Genomic DNA, 27352 nt, shown 5'->3' on the forward strand with positions numbered 1-27352 from the left:
ACAAACAATAGTACGCAAGTATAAACACCATGGGATCACGCAGCCGCCATACCGCTCAGGAAGGAGATGCGTTCTGTCTCCTAGAGATGAACGTACTTTGGTGCGAAAAGTGCAAATTAATCCCAGAACAACAGCAAAGGACCTTGTGAAGATGCTGGAGGAAACAGGTACAAAAGTATCTATATCCACAGTAAAACAAGTCATATATCAATGTAACCTGAAAGGCCACTCAGCAAGGAAGAAACCACTGCTCCAAAACCCGCCAAGAAAAGCCAGACTACGGTTTGCAACTGCATGTGGGGACAAAGATCGAGAAATGTCCTCTGGTCTGATGAAACAAAAATAGAACTGTTTGGCCATAATGACCATTGTTATGTTTGGAGGAAAAAGGGGGAGGCTTGCAAGCCGAAGAATACCATCCCAACCGTGAAGCACGGGGGTGGCAGCAGCATGATGTTGGGGTGCTTTGCTGCAGGAGGGACTGGTCCACTTCACAAAATAGATGGTTTCATGAGGATGGGAAATTATGTGGATATATTGAAGCAACATCTGAAGACATCATTCAGGAAGTTAAATCTTGGTCGCAAATGGGTCTTCCACATGGACAATGACCCCAAGCATACTACCAAAGTTGTGGCAAAATGGCTTAAGAACAACAAAGTCAAGGTATTGGAGTGGCCATCACAAAGCCCTGACTTCAAACGTATAGAACATTTGTAGGCAGAACTGAAAGAGCGTATGCTAGCAAGGACGCCTACAAACCTGACTCAGTTACACCAGCTCTGTCAGGAGGAATGGGACAAAATGTATCCACCTTATTGTGGGAAGCTTGCGGGAAGGCTACCCGAAATGTTTGACCCAAGTTAAACAATTTAAAGGCAATGCTACCAAATACTAATTGAATGTACTGTATGTAAACTTCTGACCCACTGGGAATGTGATGAAAGAAATAAAAACTGAAATAAATAATTCTCTCTACTATTATTCTAACATTTCACATTCTTAAAATAAAGTGGTGAACCTAACTGACCTAAGACAGGGAATTTTTACTAGGATTAAATGTCAGGAATTGTGAAAAACTGACTTTAAATGTATTTGGCCAAGGTTTATGTAAACTTCTGACTTCAACTGTATAAATATATATATATATATATATATATATATATATATATGTGTGTGTGTGATTGAGTGTATAGACATATAGACAGTATATGGATAGAATATGTAATTTATCTGAAGAATAGTACATGTACAGCAATAGTTAAATAGGATAGGCCTTGACTAGAATACAGTATATACATATGAAGTGGGTGAAACAGTAGGTAAACATTATTAAAGCGATTAATGTTCCATGACTTTGTACATAGGGCAGCAGCCTCTAAAGTGCATGATAGAGTAACCGGGTGGTAGCCGGCTAGTGGTGACTAAAGTTCAGAGCAGGGTACTGGGCGGAAGCCGGCTAGTGGGGACTAAAGTTCAGAGCAGGGTACTGGGCGGAAGCCGGCTAGTGGTGACTAAAGTTCAGAGCAGGGTACTGGGCGGAAGCCGGCTAGTGGGGACTAAAGTTCAGAGCAGGGTACCGGGCAGAAGCCGGATAGTGGGGACTAAAGTTCAGAGCAGGGTACTGGGCGGAAGCCGGCTAGTGGTGACTAAAGTTCAGAGCAGGGTACCGGGCGGAAGCCGGCTAGTGGGGACTAAAGTTCAGAGCAGGGTACTGGGCGGAAGCCGGCTAGTGGTGACTAAAGTTCAGAGCAGGGTACTGGGCGGAAGCCGGCTAGTGGGGACTAAAGTTCAGAGCAGGGTACTGGGCGGAAGCCAGCTAGTGGTGACTATTTAACCGTTTGATGGCCTTCAGAAATAAACAGTTTTTCAGTCTCTCGGTCCCAGCTTTGATGCACCTGTACTGACCTCGCCTTCTGGATGGTAGTGGAGTGAACAGGCTGTGGTTCGGATGGCTGAGGTCCTTGATGATCTTATTGGCCTTCCTGTAACACCGGATGCTGTAGATGTCCTGGAGGGCAGTCAGTGTGCCCCCGATGATGCATTGGGCAGACCACACCACCCTCTGTAGAGTCCTGTGGTTGTGGATGGTAGTTTCCTTACCAGGCGGTGATACAGCCAGACAGGATGCTCTCAATGGTGCATCTGTAAAAGTTTGTGAGGGTCTTAGTGGCCAAGCCAAATTTCTTCAGCCTTTTGAGGTTGAAGAGGCACTTTTGCACCTTCTTCACCACCATGTCTGTGTGGGTGGACTATTTCAGATTGCCAGTGATGTGTACACCGAGGAACTTGAAGCTTTTCACCTTCTCCACTACGGTCCCATTGGATGGGGGGCGTGCTTCCTCTGCTGTCTCCTGAGGTCCACGATCAGCTCCTTCGTTTTGTTGACGTTGAGGTTATTTTCCTGGCACAACTCCGCCAGGGCCCTCACCTCCTCCCTGTAGGCTGTCTCGTCATTGTTGGTAATCAAACCTACCACTGTTGTGTCATCTTCAGACTTGATGATTGAGTAAGAGACAAAGGTCCCATCTGATCTCCCCTCATCCAGCCTGTCATCTTTGAGGAGATGTATTTCCATTGTTAGAGCAATCACTCGAAAATCTTGTCAATATTGGATGTGAACTGTGATTACATTTTAGCAGACACTCTTATCCAGAGTGACTTACAGTAGTGAGTGCATTCATTTTCATTCTGGTCCCCCGTGGGAACAGAACCCAAAAACCTGACATTGCAAGCACCATGCTCTACTAACTGAGCCACACAGGAACTTATTGTGTAAAGAAGGATCATGGATAGTAAGTAAAACAAGGAGGCCATAAAATCACTCTAGACAGCCTATAAATAACAATACACATTATTTTTTTTATCATAAATTATACTATTCAGATTTAAGGTTTATGTACTCATTATGAACACAAGACAAGACATTAGGCTATAATAAACACTACAAACACAGATTATTATTATTAGTAATCGGTAGGCCTTAAATGTGTGAGAAAATCCAGGGTGATGTGAGCAATAGCAGAGCCAACAAACTATTACCTTTTTTTAAATAAAAATGTTTCCCTGAGATTTTAAAACGGTTTAAAAGTAGGCTTTAGTTTTTACTTTAGTATAGATGTGCAACAATTGTTCCATATGTAATGTATGTTGTTATGTTTGAGGCGGCAGGGTAGCCTAGTGGTTAGAGCGTTGGACTAGTAACTAGAAGGTTGCAAGTTTGAATCCCTGAGCTGACAAAGTACAACTCTGTCGTCCTTCTCCTGAACAGGCAGTTAACCCACTGTTCCTAGGCTGTTGTTGAAAATAATAATTTCTTCTTAATTGACTTGCCTAGTTAAATAAAGTTTTTTTTAAATGTTGCCAAGAAAACTGATCAAATATAGTGATCAGATTTTGTATGGTTCAATTTATTCCGGGTATAGGTGAAGAATAACAAGAGCTATCATATTTTTGCACAAAAACAATACATTTATTCAAGTGTTCTCCAGCACAAATACATAAGGAGCCGTTTTCTTATTTCTGGGCACTAAAACATAAGTAATGGGTAAAGGGTGGAGAATGACTGCTACATTTGCTGTATGCACTGATCATCTTAAAGACAAAGAACATAGGCCATAAAACAATGAATATGACACAAAAAGAAAGTCACACAGACTGACCTGTCTGATGCATTGGAACAGTGAAATGTCATGGGAAAGAATCCTAAATGGCACCCTATTCCCTGTATAGCGCACTACTTTTGACTAGTGTCCAATGTAGTGTAGTGCACTATATAGGGAATAGGGTGTCATTTGGGACACAGATTAATATTTGCCAATAATAACAAAAATGACCATCGAAAACAAGACATGGAGGACAGAATATTATGGCACGGAATGTAGGATTAAGAAGCAAAGCGGATGCCAGGTTTTACACATACATTATGCTACAGTAAACGTTATTACTGAAATGCTTTTCTTTTTTTGTTATTTCCCATTATGGAGTAAATGGTTTTTCCAACAGATAAGCACCAACCAACTACAGCAATTTCTAGTCTAAAACAATATAGGAAACTCATTATTATTTATATTTTTTTCAAGTCAAAAGTTCAAATGTATTTGTTAATATATGCATCCTATGAGAGTGAAATAATGGTGCTTTTCCATCATACTACAAGGAAGTTAAAAACAGTCATTGTCAAGACAAGTTTTATTTCTCTTCCAAAACAAATATATTTTTTCTTGATTAGATAAAATGTTTAGCACCGTCAGAAACACCTACAATCCCTCTTTATAGTTCTTATAAAAAGAAACAAAAGGCAAAAACAACCAACATTATGTAGGGCTGTGCAGTGAAGTAGAGACCGTTGCATCTTAAAGCTGTCATTATTAGGCTAAAGATCACTTGACACATTTAAACTGGATTCACTCAGGACTCACTCAAAACATCAAAAAACAAATCAAACAAATGAACAGTACTAGAAGGCAACACTTGGAGTCTACCCTCTAATGCTTCATAGCTTATTATGATATTTAAAAAAAAAAACTATTTTACTTGATTTTCTTTTGACTTTTTCACCTAATCTTTTTTTTTTCTAATTCCATGATATATATTAGCAAAGAATTATATTTGTACATCTCATAGGTAATTCAAACAGAGAAAAACAAATCAAAAACAGTGACAGGAAAACTCTATGTACAAACTGTACAAGGGGCATGGTCATTTACTACAGGGAGAGGGAATTAACATCAATGTCAACACAACGCATGAGGATTCCTGCAAACCCAATGTCCGAAGTTCAACTAAAAAGGTGGAAAGGATACGATAAGGTCACTTAAGAACTTAATCATGTATGAAACTACATTTATGAAATGAAGTCATTTTGAATATTTAGATAGAACATTGGTAAGTCATCATCTCTGCTAATGTATTTTTTCTGGTCACCGTTCACTCTTCAGTTTTGAGTTCTGAAAAACTCATTTCTAAATCGTCCACACATTTAAAAATGAATTCCCAGCAATTCTACACATCTTGCCATGGGGCGTAGAGAAAATGTTGCAGTTTTAAATAAAATTTTCTGCAATTCTACACATTTTGCCATTGGACAGAGAATTATTTTTGCAATTTCATCACACATTTCATGCAATTCTACTCATTTTGCCATGGGGCAGAGAATTTATTTTTCAGTTCTATAGCTAATTTCCTGCACTTCTAAATCAAATCATAAATCAAATCTATCCATTTTGCCAAGATTTAGAGTGAGAATAACTAACCAAATAAATGGGGCCCCCTTGAAGTCAGGGCCCTAGGCACGTGCCCTGCTTGCCCGGTCAGTATTTGGCCATAACTACTCAAGTTTAGATAGCAGGCTAGACTAACTACCAATCTAAAAATGGTTAGCTGACATGGCCAATTGAGTGACTGTCAGTGACTGACATACAAAAGAAAAACTGCAGAATGATGCCCAAACAAATGTCTAAATTGCACCTGGTGTATTGAACTATTCTTACTTTCAATAGTAAGTTCAGTAAGTTCAGTAAGTTCAGTACGTTCAGTAAGTTCAGTACGTTCAGTAAGTTCAGTACGTTCAGTAAGTTCAGTACGTTCAGTAAGTTCAGTACGTTCAGTAAGTTCAGTACGTTCAGTACGTTCAGTAAGTTCAGTATGTTCAGTACGTTCAGTAAGTTCAGTAAGTTCAGACTGAGTTCCTAAAAAAAACAAAAAACGCTTATGCCTGGAGCAGGCCCTGTAATCAGTTTGAAAATCTGTCTCTATCACTCTCGCTTTTTCTAATTACTTGAGGTCTACAAGAGGAAGGTGCAGAGGACATTGCATCTGCGGTCTGGTATTCATTTGGAAAGGTAACGTTACAAACATACGGTATAACATAGTTCCTTAACTCTGTTTTAAATTCTACAATGTCTTTTTTTATCCAGAGAATGGTATACTGAATTACGGCTTTCAACAGAAGACAATATGAAAATGGAGCACATCAATCATTTTCTATGAATCTACTGTACATTGAGTAGGATCAATAATCAATCGTTTCCATGGATACATGGATTTAACATAATTCTATGAGTCCATTCTTCCACTTCTATTGGCACAGCCCTACTGTATAGAAAACATACTCTATTACACAGCTGTAGAACAGTTCACATCATAAAAACAACATTTCACAAGAAAAACCAAGAAGAAACATTTTAAAATACTGAAGAAAAAAAAAGTATACATATAAAAAAGTGCTTTTATAATGTTGGTAAAACAGCACAAAATCGCTATAAAAAGGTAGAAGAACATTGTGAAGCCGCACCATTTTGTTAGAAGATTTGCACCTGACAGTATGTAGTTTGCAGGGGTGAAAAAGGGAAGGAGAGTCTTTACTTTATTGTGGAAACCCCAGGCCATCTGCCCTCCCTCCAGTCCAACCACCGTGCTCACTAACAGTTGTACAGTGATGACATTAGAAAAGAAGCATCACCACAGACTTTGATCTTAAGGTATTTTGTTGTTGTTGTAACGACAGAATGCATCACCGCCCATGTGGCTAGCTTCATGTTGTGTTTGTGCAGAGTCAGACACAGGCATGCATGGGGGGGCCTGAGTTTACATGTAGCAAGGCTTGAACAATTCTTTTAAAAACACCAGTAGAATTGATGTTTATAAAAGCTGTAAAACAGAAAAGAGGAGGATATGGCATATTGTTCTGCAGTCTTCTGTCACCACACCTTTAATCGCCACTTTGAAATCATTTAAATTTACTAAAATAACACAGAACTTCTTTAAATAGTGAAAAAACTACACTGAAAAAAAAACGTAAAAAAAATAAATTCCCATCTTGTCTAAAGTGTAGTGCCTGTGCCACATGACCTGTGATGCTTCCTATCGTCGTGAAGCACCATGGTATTGAAACCATTTTACAGTAGTACCTTTACCTTCAGTTAACTGTGTATATAAACTTTAAACAAAGAGGTATATGTGATCTGATGTTTTGGATTCATTAAGACACAGCTTTCTATGACACTGAAGACAATCACCCTTATTCACTTTAGCTCTGCGAGGCTCAGTAGCTGGAGGAATCAAAACTCAACATGACTATACTATCGCTGGCTTGCTTTACCCACTTCAGATATTGGCCAATAGAAAATCATGCCTACACAGCCAATATCTTTCACATACATACTGTACATACAGTATCATCAACTCTCTTTCAGATCTTTTCCAATCATCCAATCCTAGTCCTTATTCTAAAAGCCACACAGATCCTAGTTTCTTCTTTCTCAGTGCCTTGAGAAGAAAGCCTTGTCTCAAGTATAGCTTGCACAAATAAATCAATTAAAAAAATACTGGATAACACTGCTAAAAGGTAAAATGACATATACATATTAAATAGAATAAGAAGTACATTTCAAATTACAAGAAATAATTTGAAATATTTACTTTCATGATGTTTTGCTTGCCTGGGAAATGATACCAGGTACCAGAGAGTAGTATAATTTCACCAATGCTCATGTTTCTGGTTACAACATCAGTTCTATGTTTGTGATGGTCTTGTTGAGTCAAGTCTTGTTAAACGCAGGCAAAATATTCTTTGAGTGGTGCAAACAAGTGTCGGATGACCGGTACACTCCACGACCTTCCCAGAAGCCTTTGCCTGGCCAGCCGACTCATGTTGGACACGTCTGTGTAATGGACTGGGAAGCCAAACACCCTGGGGAAGGAGACAGTAACCAGACAGCCACCAGAGGGAACAAGAGACAGACAGACAGCGCAGGAGACAGATGGATAGATACAGAGGGACAAAGAGAGGAAGAGAATTAGTGACATAGGGCTATGTTTTCATGTGAGATTGACTTTAGGTCCTTTATAGAAGGGTACATTGGAATCATATATATCACTTTCTGTAAGGGAATCATTTTATAATAAAGATGTATGCCACTGTGAAAAACTGCTCGTAATAAAGTCATTTGATTATGGTATGATTAATGAATTTGAAAGGTAATCAGTTCCTACCTCTCCATCTCAGTGCACCAAAGAATGTCCTCCTTCTCGTTCATGAAGACGGGAAAGTGCTGGTCTTTACCCTGCTTAATGGAATTAGAGCGAGTGGTGATGGTCCTCACTTTGCCAAACTGAGGGGAAACCAGATGGTGAACACACTAAGTGGCTGGTGCATAAGTATAGGACAACCAAGTATTGTTTACAGACCAAATTGTTCATATGACCAAACATTTAATTTGACTGTTCAAAAGGTACTCACACTCAACTTATTTTTTTCTTGAACTAAGTTAATCAAATTAATGAACTATATAAATTACATATTTGGCCATATGCATAATTTGTACAAAAAAAAAAAATACAGCTACAAAAATAGATGAATAAGTGACCTTCGCTGTTCTGCCGTGCTCCAAACAGTCCTGAAGGTCTAGTCTGTCAGTGAACATGGCCGTCAAGGGCCTGAAGAGGAATACAGATGGAAAAGTAAGAGATGTGTGAAAATACAGTGAGAGAGAGAGACAGCGAGAGAGAGAGAGGGCGAGTGAAAGAGAGAGCGAGAGCGAGAGAGTGAGTGAGTGAGCGAGAGGAGGAGAGCGTGAGAGAGAGAGAGAGAGAGAGAGAGAGAGAGAGAGAGAAAGAGAGTGAGTGAGTGAGTGAGTGAGTGAGCGAGAGGAGGAGAGCGTGAGAGAGAGAGAGATAGAGAGAGAGAGAGAGAGAGAGAGAGAGAAAGAGAGTGAGTGAGCAAAACGAGGAGAGAGAGAGGAGAGAGAGAGAGAAAGAGAGAGAGAGAGAGAGAGAGAGAGAGAAAGAGAGTGAGTGAGTGAGCGAGAGGAGGAGAGAGAGAGGGGAGAGAGAGAGAGAGAGAAAGAGAGTGAGTGAGTGAGAGAGAGGAGGAGAGCGTGAGAGAGCGTGAGAGAGAGAGAGAGAGAGAGGAGAGGTAGAGAGAGAGAGAGAGAGAGAAAGAGAGTGAGTGAGTGAGCGAGAGGAGGAGAGCGTGAGAGAGCGTGAGAGAGAGAGAGAGAGAGAGGAGAGATAGAGAGAGAGAGAGAGAGAGAGAGAGAGAAAGAGAGTGAGTGAGTGAGCGAGAGGAGGAGAGCGTGAGAGAGCGTGAGAGAGAGAGAGAGAGAGGAGAGATAGAGAGAGAGAGAGAGAAAGAGAGTGAGTGAGTGAGCGAGAGGAGGAGAGCGTGAGAGAGCGTGAGAGAGAGAGAGAGAGAGAGAGAGAGGAGGGGAGAGATAAAAAAGGTGATTAGGATTATTTAGTTCCTGGGTTTGACTGGCTCAGGAACTAGCCCAGGTATAAATTGCTTTAGGTGACAGGCTCGCTGTTTCTTCCCTCACCGTTCTCTCACCAACCTGTTCATGCCAGGCAGGTTGCCCCAGAAGTAGCGAGCACGATGGGCAGCAGTCACCTCCTTGGCATCGATCATCACCGGGTTACACTGGAAGAGGAGAGACAGGATATTAATTTAACCTTTATTTAACCAGGTTATTGAAGACACATTCTCTTTTGCAATAATTACCAGAAGAATGTAGTGAAGATAATATTTTGTAGAAGGAAAATGTCATACAATGATCAATTAATATGTTTAAATTAACAGTTTAAACTGCTCCCTTCATAACCTAACTAGTATATTGACAGCATGCACTGTCAATTATCACCACAAGGCATTCATAATACGTGAATCCATATTCCAAGGGATGACTGATATACATTACTTCCATGACTGAAATATAGTATAATTTGTTCTTCTAGAAGTTATATAGACTCTGTAAAGGAACAAACCTCTAGAAAGCGAGAGATGTCTCTCTTGTCACTGACGCCCATTGCCACCACGTTTTCAAAGAGCCAGAAGAACGGCCGGTTGTCGCCCTCTTTGGGCCGAGCCTCGTGCAGCAGGCGGTAGAACTCAAAGAACAGCCGACCAGTGCCCTCTACAGGACAGACCGAGAAGGACAGGCATATGAAATTCAGCTACAGGAAATAAGTCTTCAGCAGGCCCAGAACACAAGTGATAAATGGTAAAGAGTTGTCACCTACCATAAAGACCCTTCCTAGCTGGGTTGACAATAGAGAGGTCGTTACACGGACTTCCACCAATCACTAAGTCAAAGGGGCCCCACTCGTGTAACTGTTAACGAGGGAGAGAGAGAACAGGAAAACAACAAGAGAAAGGAGGAGGACAGGAGATAAGAAAGAAAAATAGACTGATTATTCAACTAAGAGACACATTTTGTGTTATATGAAGTGTTATTGTAATAACTCTCACTGATAGGCACCTTACAATCTTTCTCATTTGGGATATCCTTATTAAGAGACTGTGGCTAGGGCGTTCGTCTTTGAGCCAGGCTATAGGGATATCCTTATTAAGAGACTGTGGCTAGGGCGTTCGTCTTTGAGCCAGGCTATTGGGATATCCTTATTGAGAGACTGTGGCTAGGGCGTTCGTCTTTGAGCCAGGCTATAGGGATATCCTTATTGAGAGACTGTGGCTAGGGTGTTTGTCTTTGAGCCAGGCTATTGGGATATCCTTATTGAGAGACTGTGGCTAGGGCGTTCGTCTTTGAGCCAGGCTATAGGGATATCCTTATTGAGAGACTGTGGCTAGGGCGTTCGTCTTTGAGCCAGGCTATAGGGATATCCTTATTGAGAGACTGTGGCTAGGGCGTTCGTCTTTGAGCCAGGCTATTGGGATATCCTTATTGAGAGACTGTGGCTAGGGCGTTCGTCTTTGAGCCAGGCTATAGGGATATCCTTATTGAGAGACTGTGGCTAGGGCGTTCGTCTTTGAGCCAGGCTATAGGGATATCCTTATTGAGAGACTGTGGCTAGGGCGTTCGTCTTTGAGCCAGGCTATTGGGATATCCTTATTGAGAGACTGTGGCTAGGGCGTTCGTCTTTGAGCCAGGATATTAGGATATCCTTATTGAGAGACTATTGGCTAGGGCGTTTGTCTTTGAGCCAGGCTATTGGGATATCCTTATTGAGAGACTATTGGCTAGGGTGTTTGTCTTTGAGCCAGGCTATTGGGATATCCTTATTGAGAGACTGTGGCTAGGGTGTTTGTCTTTGAGCTAGGCTATTGGGATATCCTTATTGAGAGACTGTGGCTAGGGTGTTTGTCTTTGAGCCAGGCTATTGGGACATCCTTATTGAGAGACTGTGGCTAGGGTGTTTGTCTTTGAGCCAGGCTATTGGGATATCCTTATTGAGAGACTGTGGCTAGGGTGTTTGTCTTTGAGCCAGGCTATTGGGATATCCTTATTGAGAGACTGTGGCTAGGGCGTTCGTCTTTGAGCCAGGCTATTGGGATATCCTTATTGAGAGACTGTGGCTAGGGTGTTCGTCTTTGAGCTAGGCTATTGGGACATCCTTATTGAGAAACTGTGGCTAGGGCGTTCATCTTTGAGCCAGGCTATAGGGATATCCTTATTGAGAGACTGTGGCTAGGGCGCTCGTCTTTGAGCCAGGCTATTGGGATATCCTTATTAAGAGACTGTGGCTAGGGCGTTCGTCTTTGAGCCAGGCTATTGGGATATCCTTATTGAGAGACTGTGGCTAGGGCGTTCGTCTTTGAGCCAGGCTATAGGGATATCCTTATTGAGAGACTGTGGCTAGGGTGTTTGTCTTTGAGCCAGGCTATTGGGATAGCCTTATTGAGAGACTGTGGCTAGGGCGTTTGTCTTTGAGCCAGGCTATTGGGATATCCTTATTGAGAGACTGTGGCTAGGGCGCTCGTCTTTGAGCTAGGTTATTGGGATATCCTTATTGAGAGACTGTGGCTAGGGTGTTTGTCTTTGAGCCAGGCTATTGGGATATCCTTATTGAGAGACTGTGGCTAGGGCGCTCGTCTTTGAGCTAGGCTATTGGGATATCCTTATTGAGAGACTGTGGCTAGGGCGCTCGTCTTTGAGCTAGGCTATAGGGATATCCTTATTGAGAGACTGTGGCTAGGGGGTTCGTCTTTGAGCCAGGCTATTGGGATATCCTTATTGAGAGACTGTGGCTAGGGCGTTCGTCTTTGAGCTAGGCTATTGGGAGTGACCTTGATCTAGTCTCACAGTTCATAACGTTATACTGTATGATACTCACATGTTTGCGTGTGACGTTCCTCACGTCGCCCACGTACATGATGCGTCCCTGATGCCTGACGATGCCCACCGTGATAGAGTCCTCACACACCTCCGACGCCACATAGCGCTCCACCTGGATACCCAGCTCCTTTAGCACCAGCAGACCTAAAGGTCAGAGGTCAATGAGGTCAAACAGTAGCATGTTGTTGCTCTTTTGATGGACGCCATGACTTCCTGGACAACACTGACAGTTGTTGCTGAGTGGATTATCCTGGTTAAATAGAGTGGATGATTCTATTTATATAATGATTAACTTGAAATTGATGAACTGAATGACAGAATACAGACACAACGCTGAAGGTCTGGCCTGAGGCGCACCATTAATTAGCATTCACAGTGGTTGCCTTTTCTTTTTACAGGAGTGGGAATTCCAACTTCTTTTGTATTTTTGTGTGGTTTTATTAAACAGATAGGGAAGTGAAGAACAGACAGGAAAGGTATGAGAAGTGCACTGCTAGACAATATGGTTAAATAGCATACTGTGTGGATTAGTTTTCTATCTATCAATCTATCTATCTATCTATCTATCTATCTATCTATCTATCTATCTATCTATCTATCTATCTATCTATCTATCTATCTATCTATCTATCTATCTATCTATCTATCTATCTATCTATCTATCTATCTATCTATCTATCTATCTATCTATCTATCTATCTATCTATCTATCTATCTATCTATCTATCTATCCATCCATCCATCCATCCATCCATCCATCCTTCCTTCCAAGACAGTCAGTGTTGTAAATATAGTCATGAGTTAGGGTGCCAGTCCCAGTGTAACCTGAGGCGGGCAGAACGTTTTGTAGAGACAGAGACTTTCAGAGGGTTTTGTGTCAAGGAGAGGAGAGGAGGGGAAGGAGAGGGGAAGGAGGAGAAAAGAGGACAGGAGGGGAGATTCCTGTCTAACCTGTTGCTATGCCGTCGAACAGTGACAGGACACGAATAGGTTGTCTCTTCTCTGCCATGACTGGAGGGTAAAGCTTTGGTTGTTCCTGTGAAACAACAGAGAGAGAGAGAGAGAGAGAGAGAGAGATAGAGAGAGAGAGAAGATACGGCTCAGTTTTGACCCAGAGGAGAGGGAGCCTGGAATGACTTCAGCTGTCTCTAATGTGTGAAGCCCTATTCATAGAGCCCCATAGCTGTGATAATCTGCCTGCTCATTGTTGCAGATTTAGGGAGCTAATTTGGCTGTAATACACACTGTGTGTCACAATGGAACATAGAATCACTGTGGCTCTGTGGCTTCTTTATTTTGATTTGTTATTTAATTTATACATTTTTTACTTCAGGTTATTTTAGTAAATACTTTAACACTTATTTTTCTTAAAACTGCATTGTTGGTTAAGGGCTTGTAAGTAAGCATTTCACTGTTGTATTCGGCGCATGTGACATTTTTATTTTATTTGGGTGTGAACTTCACACACACAGCTAGTACTGAGGTACTACTCACAAAATCTTGGTCGTGATTGTTAGCGAAGAAGTGCTGTAGACGGCAGGGCCAATCAGTGTGACGCTCCAGCAGGCCGAACACTCCCTTCTGGCCCTTCTCACACATGTAGCAGCACCAGGGATCCTCTTTAATAGCTATCTGTGCTGCACCTGGCCCCACAAGTAGGTCAACACACTCCACACAGAAACACCTGGAGGGGACAGAGGGAGGTGTGTTATTACACTGCTAGACACTTGTACACACACACACACACACACACACGGACCCACGCAATCACACAAACGTAAGAACGAACATACTGTACACACACAATGCACAAAGACACACACACTTATGCAAACCATCAAGATAAACGTAAACTGGCACACTCTAACACACCGAGTGAATCACACCAGTTAATGAACAATAACACACATATTTGTGAACTCAGCATCATATGAAAGTAGTCCACTCACCTGCAGCAGTTGTTGTTCCCACACATGAGAACCTCTCGTCCCCCACAGCAGATGGTGCAGTATGACTGGTAACCATCGTCATCATACTGATATGCACATTCTAGAAAGCAGTTCTGGAACACAGTGAACAAGACATTTCAGTGTTGAGATTCGCTGTGTAATGATATGCGCTCTATAAGCTGAATCACATTATTGTCAATATTATTATTAAAAGAACAACAAGTAGCAATGAGAAAATCAGTGTGAACACTAAGTATCATTGACTCACAGAGAACACTGAATGTGTACTAAAAGGTTTGTTGTGTTTGTAATAGCCTTATTGTTAACACATTATGTGTCTAGTGATTCTGTAAGCTTTTCCTGTAAGCTGTGTTTGTGTTTTGGTAACAGAGAGCTTTAAAATAGGGCTTAAAACCTAGAGGGGGGTTAGACCAGGGTCCATATCAAGCATCTCAGAATAAGAGTGCTGAATCATGTCCAACCCGTCCTTGTAATCTTATTTATCGTGATCTAAAAGCAAAACTGATCTGAACTTAATAATAACCGTTTAATAATTTTTTCATTCAACTTTTTCACATGGACGCTTTATCTGGTTAGGGGTTAGGTTTATGGTTAGGGTTTAGGGGTAGGGGTTAGGGGTTAGGGGGGGTTAGGGGTTAGGGGTAGGGGTTAGGGGTAGGGTTAGGGGTTAGGTTTATGGTTAGGGTTTAGGGGTAGGGTTAGGTTTATGGTTAGGGTTTAGGGGTAGGGGTTAGGTTTATGGTTAGGGTTTAGGGGTAGGGTTAGGGGTTAGGGGTAGGGGTTAGGGGTAGGGGTTAGGGGTAGGGGTAGGGGTTAGGGGTAGGGTTAGGGGTTAGGTTTATGGTTAGGGTTTAGGGGTAGGGTTAGGGGTTAGGTTTATGGTTAGGGTTTAGGGGTAGGGTTAGGGGTTAGGTTTATGGTTAGGGTTTAGGGGTAGGGTTAGGTTTATGGTTAGGGTTTAGGGGTAGGGTTAGGGGTTAGGTTTATGGTTAGGGTTTAGGGGTAGGGGTTAGGTTTATGGTTAGGGTTTAGGGGTAGGGTTAGGGGTTAGGTTTATGGTTAGGGTTTAGGGGTAGGGTTAGGGGTTAGGTTTATGGTTAGGGTTTAGGGGTAGGGGTTAGGGGTAGGGTTACGGGTAGGGTTAGGGGTTAGGGGTAGGGTTAGGGGTTAGGGGCAGGGTTAGGGGTTAGGTTTATGGTTAGGGTTTAGGTTTATGGTTAAGGGGTTAGGGGTAGGGGTTAGGTTTATGGTTAGGGTTTAGGGGTAGGGGTTAGGGGTTGGGTTTATGGTTAGGGTTTAGGGGTAGGGGTTAGGTTTAAGGTTAGGGGTTAGGGGTAGGGGTTAGGTTTATGGTTAGGGTTTAGGGGTAGGGGTTGGGTTTATGGTTAGGGGTAGGGGTTAGGTTTAAGGTTAGGGGTAGGGGTTAGGTTTAAGGTTAGGGGTTAGGGGTAGGGTTAGTGGTAGGGTTAGGGGTAGGATTAGGGGTAGTGTTAGGGGTAAGGTTAGAGGTAGTGTTAGGGGTAGGGTTAGGGGTAGGGCTACCGACGTAAAGGCTAATCTGAAGAGGGTACTGGCTAAGGTTAAAACTGTAGAGTGTAGAGAGTATAGGGATATTGTTATCCACGTTGGCACCAACGATGTTCGGATGAAACAGTCAGAGGTCACCAAGCATAACATAGCTTCAGTGTGTAAATTAGCTAGAAAGATGTGTCGGCATCGAGTAATTGTCTCTGGCCCCCTCCCAGTTAGGAGGAGTGATTAGCTCTACAGCAGAGTCTCACAACTCAATCGCTTGTTGAAAACTGATTTATGCATGTCCCAAAACATAGAATGTGTAGATAATTGGCCCTCTTTCTGGGACTCATCCACAAACAGGACCAAGCCTGAGGAGGATGGTCTCCATTCTAGATGGAGGGGTGCTCTCATCTTATCTACCAACATAGACAGGGCTCTAACTCCTCTGGCTCCACAATAAGATAGGGTGCTGTCAGCCAGCCTGCCAGGTTAGTGGAGTCTGCCACTAGCACAATCAGAGTAGTCAGCTCAGCTTTCCCCATTGAAACCGTGTATATGCCTCGATCAAGGTTGGGCAAAACTAAACATGGCAGAGTTCGCTTTAGCAATCTCACTGGAATAAAGACCTCCTCCATTCCCGTCATTGTTGAAAGAGTTGGTGATATCTCACATCTCAAAATAGGGCTACTTAATGTTAGATCCCTCATTTCCAAGGTAGTTATAGTCAATGAAGTAATCACTGATCATAATATTGATGTGATTGGCCTGACTGAAACATGGCTTAAGCCTATTGAATTTACTGTGTTAAATGAGGCCTCTCCTCCTGGTTACACTAGCGCCATATCTCCCGCGCATCCCGCAAAGGCGGAGGTGTTGCTAAAATTTAAAATAGCATATTTCAATTTACAACAAAAAAATGACTGCGTTTTCGTCTTTTGAGCTTCTAGTCATGACATCTATGCAGCCTACTCAATCCCTTTTTATAGCTACTGTTTTCCTCACTGAATTCCCTGAATTCCTATCGGACTTTGTAGTCATAGCAGATAATATTCACATTTTTGGTGACTTTAATATTCACATGGAAAAGTCCACAAACACACTCCAAAAGGCTTTCGGAGCCATCATCGACTCAGTGGGTTTTGTCCAACATGTCTCCGGACCTACTCACTGCCACAGTCATACTCTGGACCTAGTTTTGTCCCGTGGAATAAATATTGTGGATCTTGTTCTTCCTCATAATCCTGGACTATCGGACCACCATATTATTACGTTTGCAATCGCAACAAATAATCTGCTCAGACCCCAACCAAGGATCATCAAAAGTCGTGCTATAAATTCTCGGACAACCCAAAGATTCCTAGATGCCCTTCCAGACTCCCTCCACCTTCCCAAGGATGTCAGAGTACAAACATCGGTTAACCACCTAACTGAGGAACTAAATGTAACCTTGAATAATACCCTAGATGGAGTCGCACCCCGAAAAACAAAAAACATTTGTCACAAGAAACTAGCTCCCTGGTATACAGAAAATACCTGAGCCCTGAAGGGGAAGCATGCTTCCAGAAAATACCTGAGCCCTGAAGGGGAAGCAAGCTTCCAGAAAATACCTGAGCCCTGAAGGGGAAGCAAGCTTCCAGAAAATACCTGAGCCCTGAAGGGGAAGCAAGCTTCCAGAAAATACCTGAGCCCTGAAGGGGAAGCAAGCTTCCAGAAAATACCTGAGCCCTGAAGGGGAAGCAAGCTTCCAGAAAATACCTGAGCCCTGAAGGGGAAGCAAGCTTCCAGAAAATACCTGAGCCCTGAAGGGGAAGCAAGCTTCCAGAAAATACCTGAGCCCTGAAGGGGAAGCAAGCTTCCAGAAAATACCTGAGCCCTGAAGGGGAAGCAAGCTTCCAGAAAATACCTTAGCCCTGAAGGGGAAGCAAGCTTCCAGAAAATACCTGAGCCCTGAAGGGGAAGCAAGCTTCCAGAAAATTGGAATGGAAATGGCGCTCCACCAAACTGGAAGACTTCCAACCAACTTGGAAAGGCAGTACCGTGCAATATCGAAGAGCCCTCACTGCTGCTCAATCATTCTATTTTTCCAACTTAATTGAGGAGAATAAGAACAATCCCCACCAAAAATGTGGTACTGTCGCAAAGCTAACTAAAAAGCAGCATTCCCCAAGAAAGGATGGCTTTCACTTCAGCAGTGATGAATTGATAAACTTCTTTGATGAAAAGATCATGCAAATTATGGACTCCTCTCGGAATCTGCATATTTCTCCAAAGCTCAGTTGTCCTGAGTCTGCACAATACTGCCAGGATCTAGGGTCAATGGACACGCTCAAGTTTTTTTTATCCTATATCTCTTGTGTCAAAAAATCGAAATCGTGGAAATGACCGGACCAAGGTGCAGCGTGGTGAGCGTACATTTTACTTTTTTTTTTTTTTTTTTTTTTTTTTAAATGTCGCCAACAGAACAAGAAACAACAAAAACGAACATGAAGCTTACTAGGGCTATACAGGCCACTAACAAAGACAACTACCCACAAAATACAAAAGGAAAAAAGGCTGCCTAAGTATGATTTCCAAAAAACACTTTAAACGCTAGCCACTTTAAACAATGCTACCTTATATAATGTTACTTACCCTACATTGTTCATCTCATATGCATACGTTGATACTGTACTCTATATCATCGACTGCATCCTTATGTAATACATGTATCACTAGCCACTTTAACTATGCCACTTGGTTTACATACTTATCTCATATGTATATACTGTACTCGATATCATCTACTGTATCTTGCCTATGCTGCTCTGTACCATCACTCATTCATATATCCTTATGTACATATTCTTTATCCCCTTACACTGTGTATGACAGTAGTTTTTTTTGGAATTGTTAGTTAGATTACTTGCTCGCTATTACTGCATTGTCGGAACTAGAAGCACAAGCATTTCGCTACACTCGCATTAACATCTGCTAACCATGTGTATGTGACAAATAAAATTTGATTTGATTTGATTTGAATCAGAGACAACGATAGACAGCTGTCCCTGATTGAGAACCATACCCGGACAAAACATAGAAACACAGAACATAGAGTTTCCCACCCGAGTCACACCCTGACCAACCAAACATAGAGAATAAAAAGATCTCAACGGTCAGGGCGTGACATCTTGACATATTCATGAAAATAGTAGTGGCCTCTAAACCTTCAAGCTGCATACTGGACCCTATTCCAACTAAACTATTGAAAGAGCTACTTCCTGTGCTTGGCCCTCCTATGTTGAACATAATAAATGGCTCCCTATCCACCGGATGTGTACAAAACTCATTAAAAGTGGCAGTAATAAAGCTTCTCTTGAAAAATGCAAACTTGACCCAGAACATTTTTAAAAAACTATCAGCCTATATCGAATCTCCAACTCCTCTCAAAAGACGAACAATGTATACGAAATGCTTCAGTCTGGTTTTAGGCCCCATCATAACACTGTGACTGCACTCGTGAAGGTGGTAAATTACCTTTTGATGGCATCAGACCAAGGCTCTGCATCTGTCCTCGTGCTCCGAAACCTTAGTGCTGCTTTTGATACCATCGATCACCACATTCTTTTGGAGAGATTGTAAACCGTAATTGGTCTACACGGACAAGTTCTGGCCTGGTTTAGATCTTATCTGTCGGAAAGATATCAGTTTGTCTCTGTGGATGGTTTGTCCTCTGACAAATCAATTGTAAGTTTTGGTGTTCCTCAAGGTTCTGTTTTAGGACCACTATTGTTTTTGCTATACACCTCTTCGTGATGTCATTCATAAACAATATTTTTATTTTTTGTATATTTTATTCTTTTTTTTTACCCCTTTTTCTCCCCAATTTAGTGGTAGCCAATTGGTAGTTAGTCTTGTCCCATTGCTGCAACTCCCGTATGGACTCGGGAGAAGCGACAGTTGAGAGCTATGCGTCCCCCGAAACACAACCCAACCATGCCGCACTGCTTCTTGACACAACACCCGCTTAACCACAAAGTCAGCCGCACCAACGTGTAGGAGGAAACACCGTATACCTGGCAACCGTATCAGCGTGCATTGTGCCCGGCCCGCCACTGGAGTCGCTAGTGCGCGATGGGACAAGAATATTGTTGCCAAACCCTCCCCTAAACCAAACAACGCTGGGCCAATTGTGCACTGCCCCATGGGTCTCCTGGTTGTGGCCGGCTGCGACAGAGCCTGGACATGAACCAGGATCTCTGGTGGCACAGCTAGCACTACGATGCAGTGCCTTAGACCAATTAATGTTGATGGTTGTACAGTCGTCTCAAATAAAACTGAAGGGCCTCGGGGTTACTCTGGACCCTGATCTCTCTTTTGACGACCATTTCAAGAATATTTCAAGGACAGCTTTTTCCATCTTCGTAACATTGCAAAAATCTGAAATGTTTTGTCCAAAAATGATGCAGAAAAGCTAATCCATGCTTTTGTCACTTCTAGATTAGACTACTGCAATGCTCTACTTTCCGGCTACCCGGATAATGCACTGAATACATTTCAGTTAGTGCTAGGATCTTGACTAGAACCAAAAAATTTGATCATATTACTCCAGTGCTAGCCTCTCTACACTGGCTTCCTGTTAAGGCTAGGGCTGATTTCAAGGTTTTATTGCTAACTTACAAAGCATTACATGAGCATGCTACCACCTACCTCTCCGATTTGGTCCTGCTGTACATTACTACGACCACAAGACGCAGGCCTCCTTATTGTCCTTAGAATTTTTACGCAAACAGCTGGAGGCAGGGCTTTCTGCTATAGAGCTCCATTTTTATAAAATGGTCTGCCTATCAATGAGAGAGACGCAGACTCGGTTTCGACTTTTAAGTCTTTATTGAAGATTAATCTCTTCAGTAGGTCCTATGATTGAGTGTATTCTGGCCCAGGGGTGTGAAGGTGAACGGAAAGGCACTGGAGCAGTTCCCCTCTCTCCACTGAGATTATCTGCCTCTGACCCTTCTAAGTCACTGGCTTACTAGTGCTCTTCCATGCCGTCCCTAGGAGGTGTGTGTCATTTGAGTGGGTTGAGTCACTGACCTAATCTCCCTGTCCGTGTTGGCGCCCCCTTAGTTTGTGCCTTGGGGGAGATCTTCATGGCCTATACTCAGCCTTGTCTCAGAGTAGTAAATTGGTGGTTTGTGGATATCCCTTTAGTGTTGTTGGGGCTGTGCTTTGGCAAAGTGGGTGGAGTCATATCCTGCCTGGTTGGCCCTGTTCGGGGGTATTGTCGGGCGGGGCACCAGTGTCTCCCGACCCCTCCTGTCTCTGTCTCCAGTATCTATGCTGCAATAGTTTATGTGTTGGGGGGCTAGGGTCCGTCTGTTATATCTGGTGTAATTCTCCTGTCTTATCCGGTGTCAGGACCTGAGCCCTGGGACCATGCCTCGGGTTCACCTGGTCGTGCTGCTGCTGCTACCGTTTCAACTGTTCTGCCTGTGGCTATGGAACGCTGATCTGTTCACCGGACGTGCTACCTTGTCCCGGACCTGCTGTTTTCGACTCTCTCTTTTCTACCTCACCTGCTGTCTCGAACTCTGAATGCTCAGCTATGAAATGCCAACTGACATTTATTCCTGAGATGCTGACCTGTTGCACCCTCTGTTGCACCCACTACAACCACTGTGATTATTATTATTTGACCCTGCTGGTCATCTATGAATGTTTGAACATCTTGGCCATGTTCTGTTACAATCTCCACCCGGGCACAGCCAGAAGGGGACCCCTCAGAGCCTGGTTCCTCTCTAGGTTTCTTCCTAGGTTCTGGCCTTACTAGGGAGTTTTTACTAGCCACCGTGCTTCTACATCTGTATTGTTTGCTGTTTGGGTTTTTTCGCTGGGTTTCTGTAGGGAAACTTTGTGACATCGGCTGATGTAAAAAAAAAAGGCTTTATAAATAAATGTGATTGATTTATTGAAGTCAGCACTCCTGCTGCAGACACTTGATACATAGAGCCCTCCTACAGCTAGTCCTGACCCCTAAAGGTAGCACTGACCCCTACAGCTAGTCCCGAACCCTAAAGGTAGCACTGACCCCTACAGCTAGTCCTGACCCCTAAAGGTAGCACTGACCCCTACAGCTAGTCCTGACCCCTAAAGGTAGCACTGACCTCTACAGCTAGTCCTAACCCCTAAAAGTAGCACTGACCCCTACAGCTAGTCCTGACCCCTAAAGGTAGCACTGACCCCTACAGCTAGTCCTGACCCCTAAAGGTAGCACTGACCCCTACAGCTAGTCCTGACCCCTAAAGGTAGCACTGACTCCGACAGCTAGCATTGACTCCTACAACTGGACCTGACTCCTACAGCTAATCCTGACTCCTACAACTGGTCCTGACTCCTACAGCTAATCCTGACTCCTACAACTGGTCCTGACTCCTACAGCTAGTCCTGACTCCTACAGTTAGTCATGACTCCTACAGTTAGTCCTGACTCCTACAGGTAATCCTGACTCCACCAGCTAGTCCTGAGTTCTATAACTGGTCCTGACTCCTACAGCTAGTCCTGACTCCTACAGTTAGTCATGACTCCTACAGTTAGTCCTGACCCCTACAGTTAGTCCTGACTCCTACAGCTGGTCCTGACTCCTACAACTAGTTCTGACTCCTACAGCTAGTCCTGACTTCATGTCCTCGATGGCCTCTTCTTCCCTCCTTACCTTACAGCTCTGGCACATTCCTCCAGCAAACAGAGGGTGTTCACGGGAAACATTCAAACTTCCACAGGAGATGCAGATGTCTGTGGAGAAAGACAGAATGTAATTGGTGCAAGCCAGAGACGTAGTGGTAAAACCAACAAGTGGGTATACCCTGATCGCTCAGAGATGTAAATCAATAAGTGGGTAACTAATCTCTGATGGAGAGACGGTGCTTTAACATAATAGGCGCCTAGCAACTACTTACAAAAGAAAAAGGTGCGTAAACAGAGTCCTTTATGAACATTTATACAACGGGTGGGTCTAATCCTGAATGCTGATTGGTTAAAACCGCATTCCAGCCAGTGTCTATTCCACAAGTTACCACCAGCTAAATCTATGATGTTAAAATGCCTATTTACTCTGTTCCACCTGACTGCACAATTCAATGTCAAGAAAGTTCAATGCCCACAAGACCAACTGGAGGTCTGAAAATCCCACTGCCATGCACCCAGCCTTGGATCCAAAAGGAATAATTGAACAGATGTGAGAAGAATGTAAATTTCATAAGGAAAGCCAATATGCTTTGAGGATATAAAATAGTCACTTCGTTCCGTTTGATGCCCACTGAACACGAGCCTGGCTGTCTGTACACGACCCTGGCTGCCTGTACACGACCCTGACTGTCTGAACACGACCCTGGCTGTCTGAACACGACCCTGGCTGTTTGAATACGACCCTGGCTGTCTGAACACGACCCTGACTGTCTGAACATGACCCTGGCTGTCTGAACACGACCCTGGCTGTCTGAACATGACCCTGGCTGTCTGTACACGACCCTGGCTGTCTGAACACGACCCTGGCTGTCTGTACACGACCCTGGCTGTCTGAACACGACCCTGGCTGTCTGTACACAACCCTGGCTGTTTGAATACGACCCTGGCTGTCTGAACATGACCCTAGCTGTCTGAACACGACCCTGGCTGTCTGAACACGACCCTGGCTGTCTGAACACGACCCTGGCTGTCTGTACATGACCCTGGCTGTCTGTACACAACCCTGGCTGTCTGTACACGACCCTGGCTGTCTGTACACGACCCTGGCTGTCTGAACACGACCCTGGCTGCCTGAACACGACCCTGGCTGTCTGAACACATAGACAGAACACTTACCCTCTATGCTTCTGCACTTCTGTCTCACTTCATACACGAGTCTCTCTGGAAACAGACAGACAGTTTCAGATCAGAATATAATATGCATGTTTGTTGTATCATTCGTGGGGGACGACATGTTTACTGTTGTTTCCATCTGCAGACAGATACATCTTCACAGACGACATCTTCAAGATATGTAAAAAATCAAAATAAATCTGCAGACATACTTCCTCCTACCCCTCCATTTGCTTCACATATATTAAATAGATCTATCTACAATATAAAGTGTATTATAAGGAGAGTTAGGCTGACTACATTTATAACAACTACCTAAAAGCTAGATAAGAGCTACATAACATACAACACCTACACTCATTAACAGATTTGATGTGTTAACCCTTTGACTTCTAGTACAAGCACCTGCTAACCTGTCACCCCACACACACACACAGCCCTGAGATCCTCCCCGAGTAGGAAGTATATAGGGGTTACAACCCCTATTTAAGCCACTTAAAGGAGCTGCCTTACCTCTCGTCCCCTCATCAATCATCTCCTTGACCTTGGGTTTCTCGACTGCTGTGCTTTTGCGAGGCTTTTTGGCTGGAGGGGGCGTGTAGGCTGCCGCCTCTGGCTCCACCCAGACGTCAGGGTACACCTCCTTATATGGGTTACGCTCCTCTGGTGGGCGGGGCATATGAGTAAGACAATAAACACCTCTGATAAGCAGAGGAAAACAGAGTACTTCCAAAGGACAACCCAAGTCAGATTCTTTATTTCCCCATTATGTGCCATGTTAGCTGTTGTGTAATACATCTAGCATATGGTGTAGAAATTGAGCTTCCGCTTTCTTTGTGGCGCTCATTTCGGTAACACTTTACTTAAAGCCTGCCGGTATATTGGATTATTACTTGTTTATAAGCGTGTAGGTAGGTAGGGGCGGTAGGTAGCCCAGCGGCTAAGGAGTTGGACCTGTAGCCGCAAGGTGGCCAGTCTGAATCCCGGGCCAGGCGCTGGAAAAAAGGGGGGAATTGATCTGGCAACTGGAGGGCTGCTGGGATCACATCCTAAAGACATTCCCCTACCGTTGGGCCCTTGAGCAAGGCCCTTATCCCCACAACATGCTCTCCAGCTGCAGTCTGGCCCTGTACTTCTCTCAACTGTGTGTGATGTGTGCTGTCTCGGTGGGAGTTGAGAAGGGAGCAGAGGACACATTTCACTTGGCCACTGTAATGTGGACACTTCAATGGTATTGTAGGTATGAGCCTTCACGTCTTATTAGAAGGGTTGTAACATGATATGAGCTCCTCTTGCCTTCAGGTGGCTCTAAGCTCAGGTGATTTCCAATATATTCACTACAAATCATTGTAAAATAAACATGAAACTCTAACTTACCTTCTGGTGGCTCTAGGCCCTTGGGCCCGGTGGGTTGGAAGCCTGTCATAGCCCAATCTATCATCTGGTTGTTGTGTAGATCCACTGACTTGGAGGTGTCTGTCTCATCGCTCTCTGGACAGGCAAGGAAGGCTTTGCCTGCACGGGTGCTAGCCACCTGCAAAGAGACATGACCTGTCAGTGTTATCATCATTTCATCACGTGTGTGTGTGTGTGTGTGTGTGTACGTACAGTGGGGTCCGAAATGATTGACACCCTTGATAAAGATGAGCAAAAATGACTGTGTAAAATAAATAATTAAAATACTGAGCTATATTGTATGCAAATTATATTATTTTATACAAATGTTATACTAATACAATTGCTTTGTGTTGCTTAAGAAGTAAAACTGCTCTATTTTCGTGTCATTCAACAAATGTAAATGCCTGGAGTTTGCTAAAAGTTATTGGCACTTGTATTGGAACTGGTGCTTTGGTCAGATAATATGAAAATAGAGCTCTTTGGCCACGCACACCAGTGGTGGGTTTGGTGTCTAAATGACAACGGATCCATAGAAAATAACCCAATACCTACTTTAAACCAGTGGTGGGTTTGGTGTCTAAATGAGAACGGATCCGTAGAAAATAACCCAATACCTACTTTAAAATATGGTGGTGGATCTTTGATTTTTTGTTTCCTTTTTTGTTTACACCGATCCTTGTTAAGGTCAACGGCATCATGAACTTTACTCAGTACCAGGACATTTGAAACGTTGAAAACATGTGGTTTGAATGGAAGAGGGCAGTCCATAAGGGCAGACAAAGGAACATTTGAACATCTTGGCCATGTTCTGTTAAAATCTCCACCCGGCACAGCCAGAAGAGGACTGGCCACCCCACATATGCTCTCTCTAATTCTCTCTTTCTTTCTCTCTCTCGGAGGACCTGAGCCCTAGGACCATGCCCCAGGACTACCTGACATGATGACTCCTTGCTGTCCCCAGTCCATCTGACCGTGCTGCTGCTCCAGTTTCAACTGTTCTGCCTTATTATTATACGACCATGCTGGTCATTTATGAACATTTGAACATCTTGGCCATGTTCTGTTATAATCTCCACCCGGCACAGCCAGAAGAGGACTGGCCACCCCACATAGCCTGGTTCCTCTCTAGGTTTCTTCCTAGGTTTTGGCCTTTCTAGGGAGTTTTTCCTAGCCACCGTGCTTCTACACCTGCATTGCTTGCTGTTTGGGGTTTTAGGCTGGGTTTCTGTACAGCACTTTGAGATATCAGCTGATGTACGAAGGGCTTTATAAATACATTTGATTTGATATCAAGCGTCTGTAAAGTTTCTGTATGGAGGAAGGGTCTAAGATCCCTCCCAATGTGTTCTCCAACTAATAAAGCATTTTAGAAAAAGCTCAGTGCCGTTATCCTCACAAGGTGAGGTATTGAAAGAGATTGAAAACGGGGTGTCAATACATTTTACTCCCATCTTTTTGAGAAAAAATGATTACTTGTTAAACAAAATCGCTTTCTCTGAGCAATTGTTTTAGTATAGAATACTATAATTCCCCAATTTTTGGATAGCATACAATATAGCTCAGTATCTAAATTGTTTATTTTATACAGTCATTTATGCTCGTCTTTATCAAGGGTGTCAATAATTTCATAGCCCACTGTGTGTACAGTGCATTTGCAAAGTATTCAGACCCCTTCCCTTTTCCCACATTTTGTTACGTTACAGCCTTATTCTAAAATGGATTAAATAAAACATTTCCCTCAATCTACACACAAAACCCCATAATGACAAAGTGAAAACAGGTTTTTCAAAGTTTATACACATGTATTAAATATAAAAAACAGAAATGCCTTTGCTTTGACACTCGAAATTGAGCTCAGGTGCATCCTGTTTCCATTGGTCATCCTTGAGATGTTTCTACAACTTGATTGGAGTCCACTGTGGTAAATCCAATTGATTGGACATGATTTGGAAAGGCACACACTTGTCTATACAAGGTCCCACAGTTGACAGTGCATGTCCGCAAAAGCAAAAACCAAGCCATGAGGTTGAGGTAATTGTCCGTGGAGCTCCGAGACAGGATTGTGTCGAGGCACAGACCTGGGGAAGAGTACCAAAACATGTCTGCAGCATTGAAGGTCCCCAAGAACACTGTGGCCTCTATCATTCTTAAAAAGAAGAAGTTTTGAACCACCAAGACTCTTTCTAGAGCTGGCCGCCCAGCAAAACTGAGCAATCGGGGGAGAAGTGTCTTGGTCAGGGAGGTGACCAAGAACCCGATGGTCACTCTGACAGAGCTCCTCTTTAAAGATGGGAGAACCTTCCAGAAGGACAACCATCTCTGCAGCACTCCACCAATTAGGCCTTAATGGTAGATTGCCCAGACGGAAGCCACTCCTCAGAAAAAGGCACATGACAGCCCGCTTGGAGTTTTCCAAAAGGCACCTAAAGGGCTCTCAGACCATGAGAAACAAGATTCTCTGGTCTGATGAAACCAAGATTGAACTCTTTGGCCTGAATGCCAAGAGTCACATCTGGCGGAAACCTCACACCATCCCTACAATGAAGTATGGTGGAGGCAGCA

At 43.3% G+C, this 27352-nt stretch overlaps 1 protein-coding gene across 3 annotated transcripts in view; it reads right to left on the bottom strand.

The window, feature by feature from the left end:
• Nucleotides 1-4173: 4173 nt before the first annotated feature.
• LOC112256905 (DNA (cytosine-5)-methyltransferase 3A-like) overlaps nucleotides 4174-27352 on the bottom strand; it is a 63922-nt gene continuing 40743 nt past the window's right edge. For 2 of the 3 annotated variants that reach the window (XM_042325244.1, XM_042325242.1), the window contains 14 exons: nucleotides 24770-24926; nucleotides 23906-24055; nucleotides 23396-23440; nucleotides 22248-22327; nucleotides 14024-14136; nucleotides 13569-13758; nucleotides 13026-13110; nucleotides 12073-12218; nucleotides 10021-10111; nucleotides 9766-9914; nucleotides 9321-9421; nucleotides 8370-8439; nucleotides 7996-8114; nucleotides 4174-7693 (listed from right to left, as the gene is read on the bottom strand). In XM_042325244.1, the coding sequence (XP_042181178.1) occupies nucleotides 7552-7693; nucleotides 7996-8114; nucleotides 8370-8439; nucleotides 9321-9421; nucleotides 9766-9914; nucleotides 10021-10111; nucleotides 12073-12218; nucleotides 13026-13110; nucleotides 13569-13758; nucleotides 14024-14136; nucleotides 22248-22327; nucleotides 23396-23440; nucleotides 23906-24055; nucleotides 24770-24926 (1638 nt within the window). In that variant the 3' untranslated portion in view covers nucleotides 4174-7551. The remainder of the gene's footprint in view (nucleotides 7694-7995; nucleotides 8115-8369; nucleotides 8440-9320; nucleotides 9422-9765; nucleotides 9915-10020; nucleotides 10112-12072; nucleotides 12219-13025; nucleotides 13111-13568; nucleotides 13759-14023; nucleotides 14137-22247; nucleotides 22328-23395; nucleotides 23441-23905; nucleotides 24056-24769; nucleotides 24927-27352) is intronic. The other variant, XM_042325243.1, reaches the window with a different exon arrangement.

The sequence above is a fragment of the Oncorhynchus tshawytscha genome, linkage group LG08 (genome assembly GCF_018296145.1).
Source record: "Oncorhynchus tshawytscha isolate Ot180627B linkage group LG08, Otsh_v2.0, whole genome shotgun sequence".
NCBI lineage: Eukaryota > Metazoa > Chordata > Actinopteri > Salmoniformes > Salmonidae > Oncorhynchus > Oncorhynchus tshawytscha.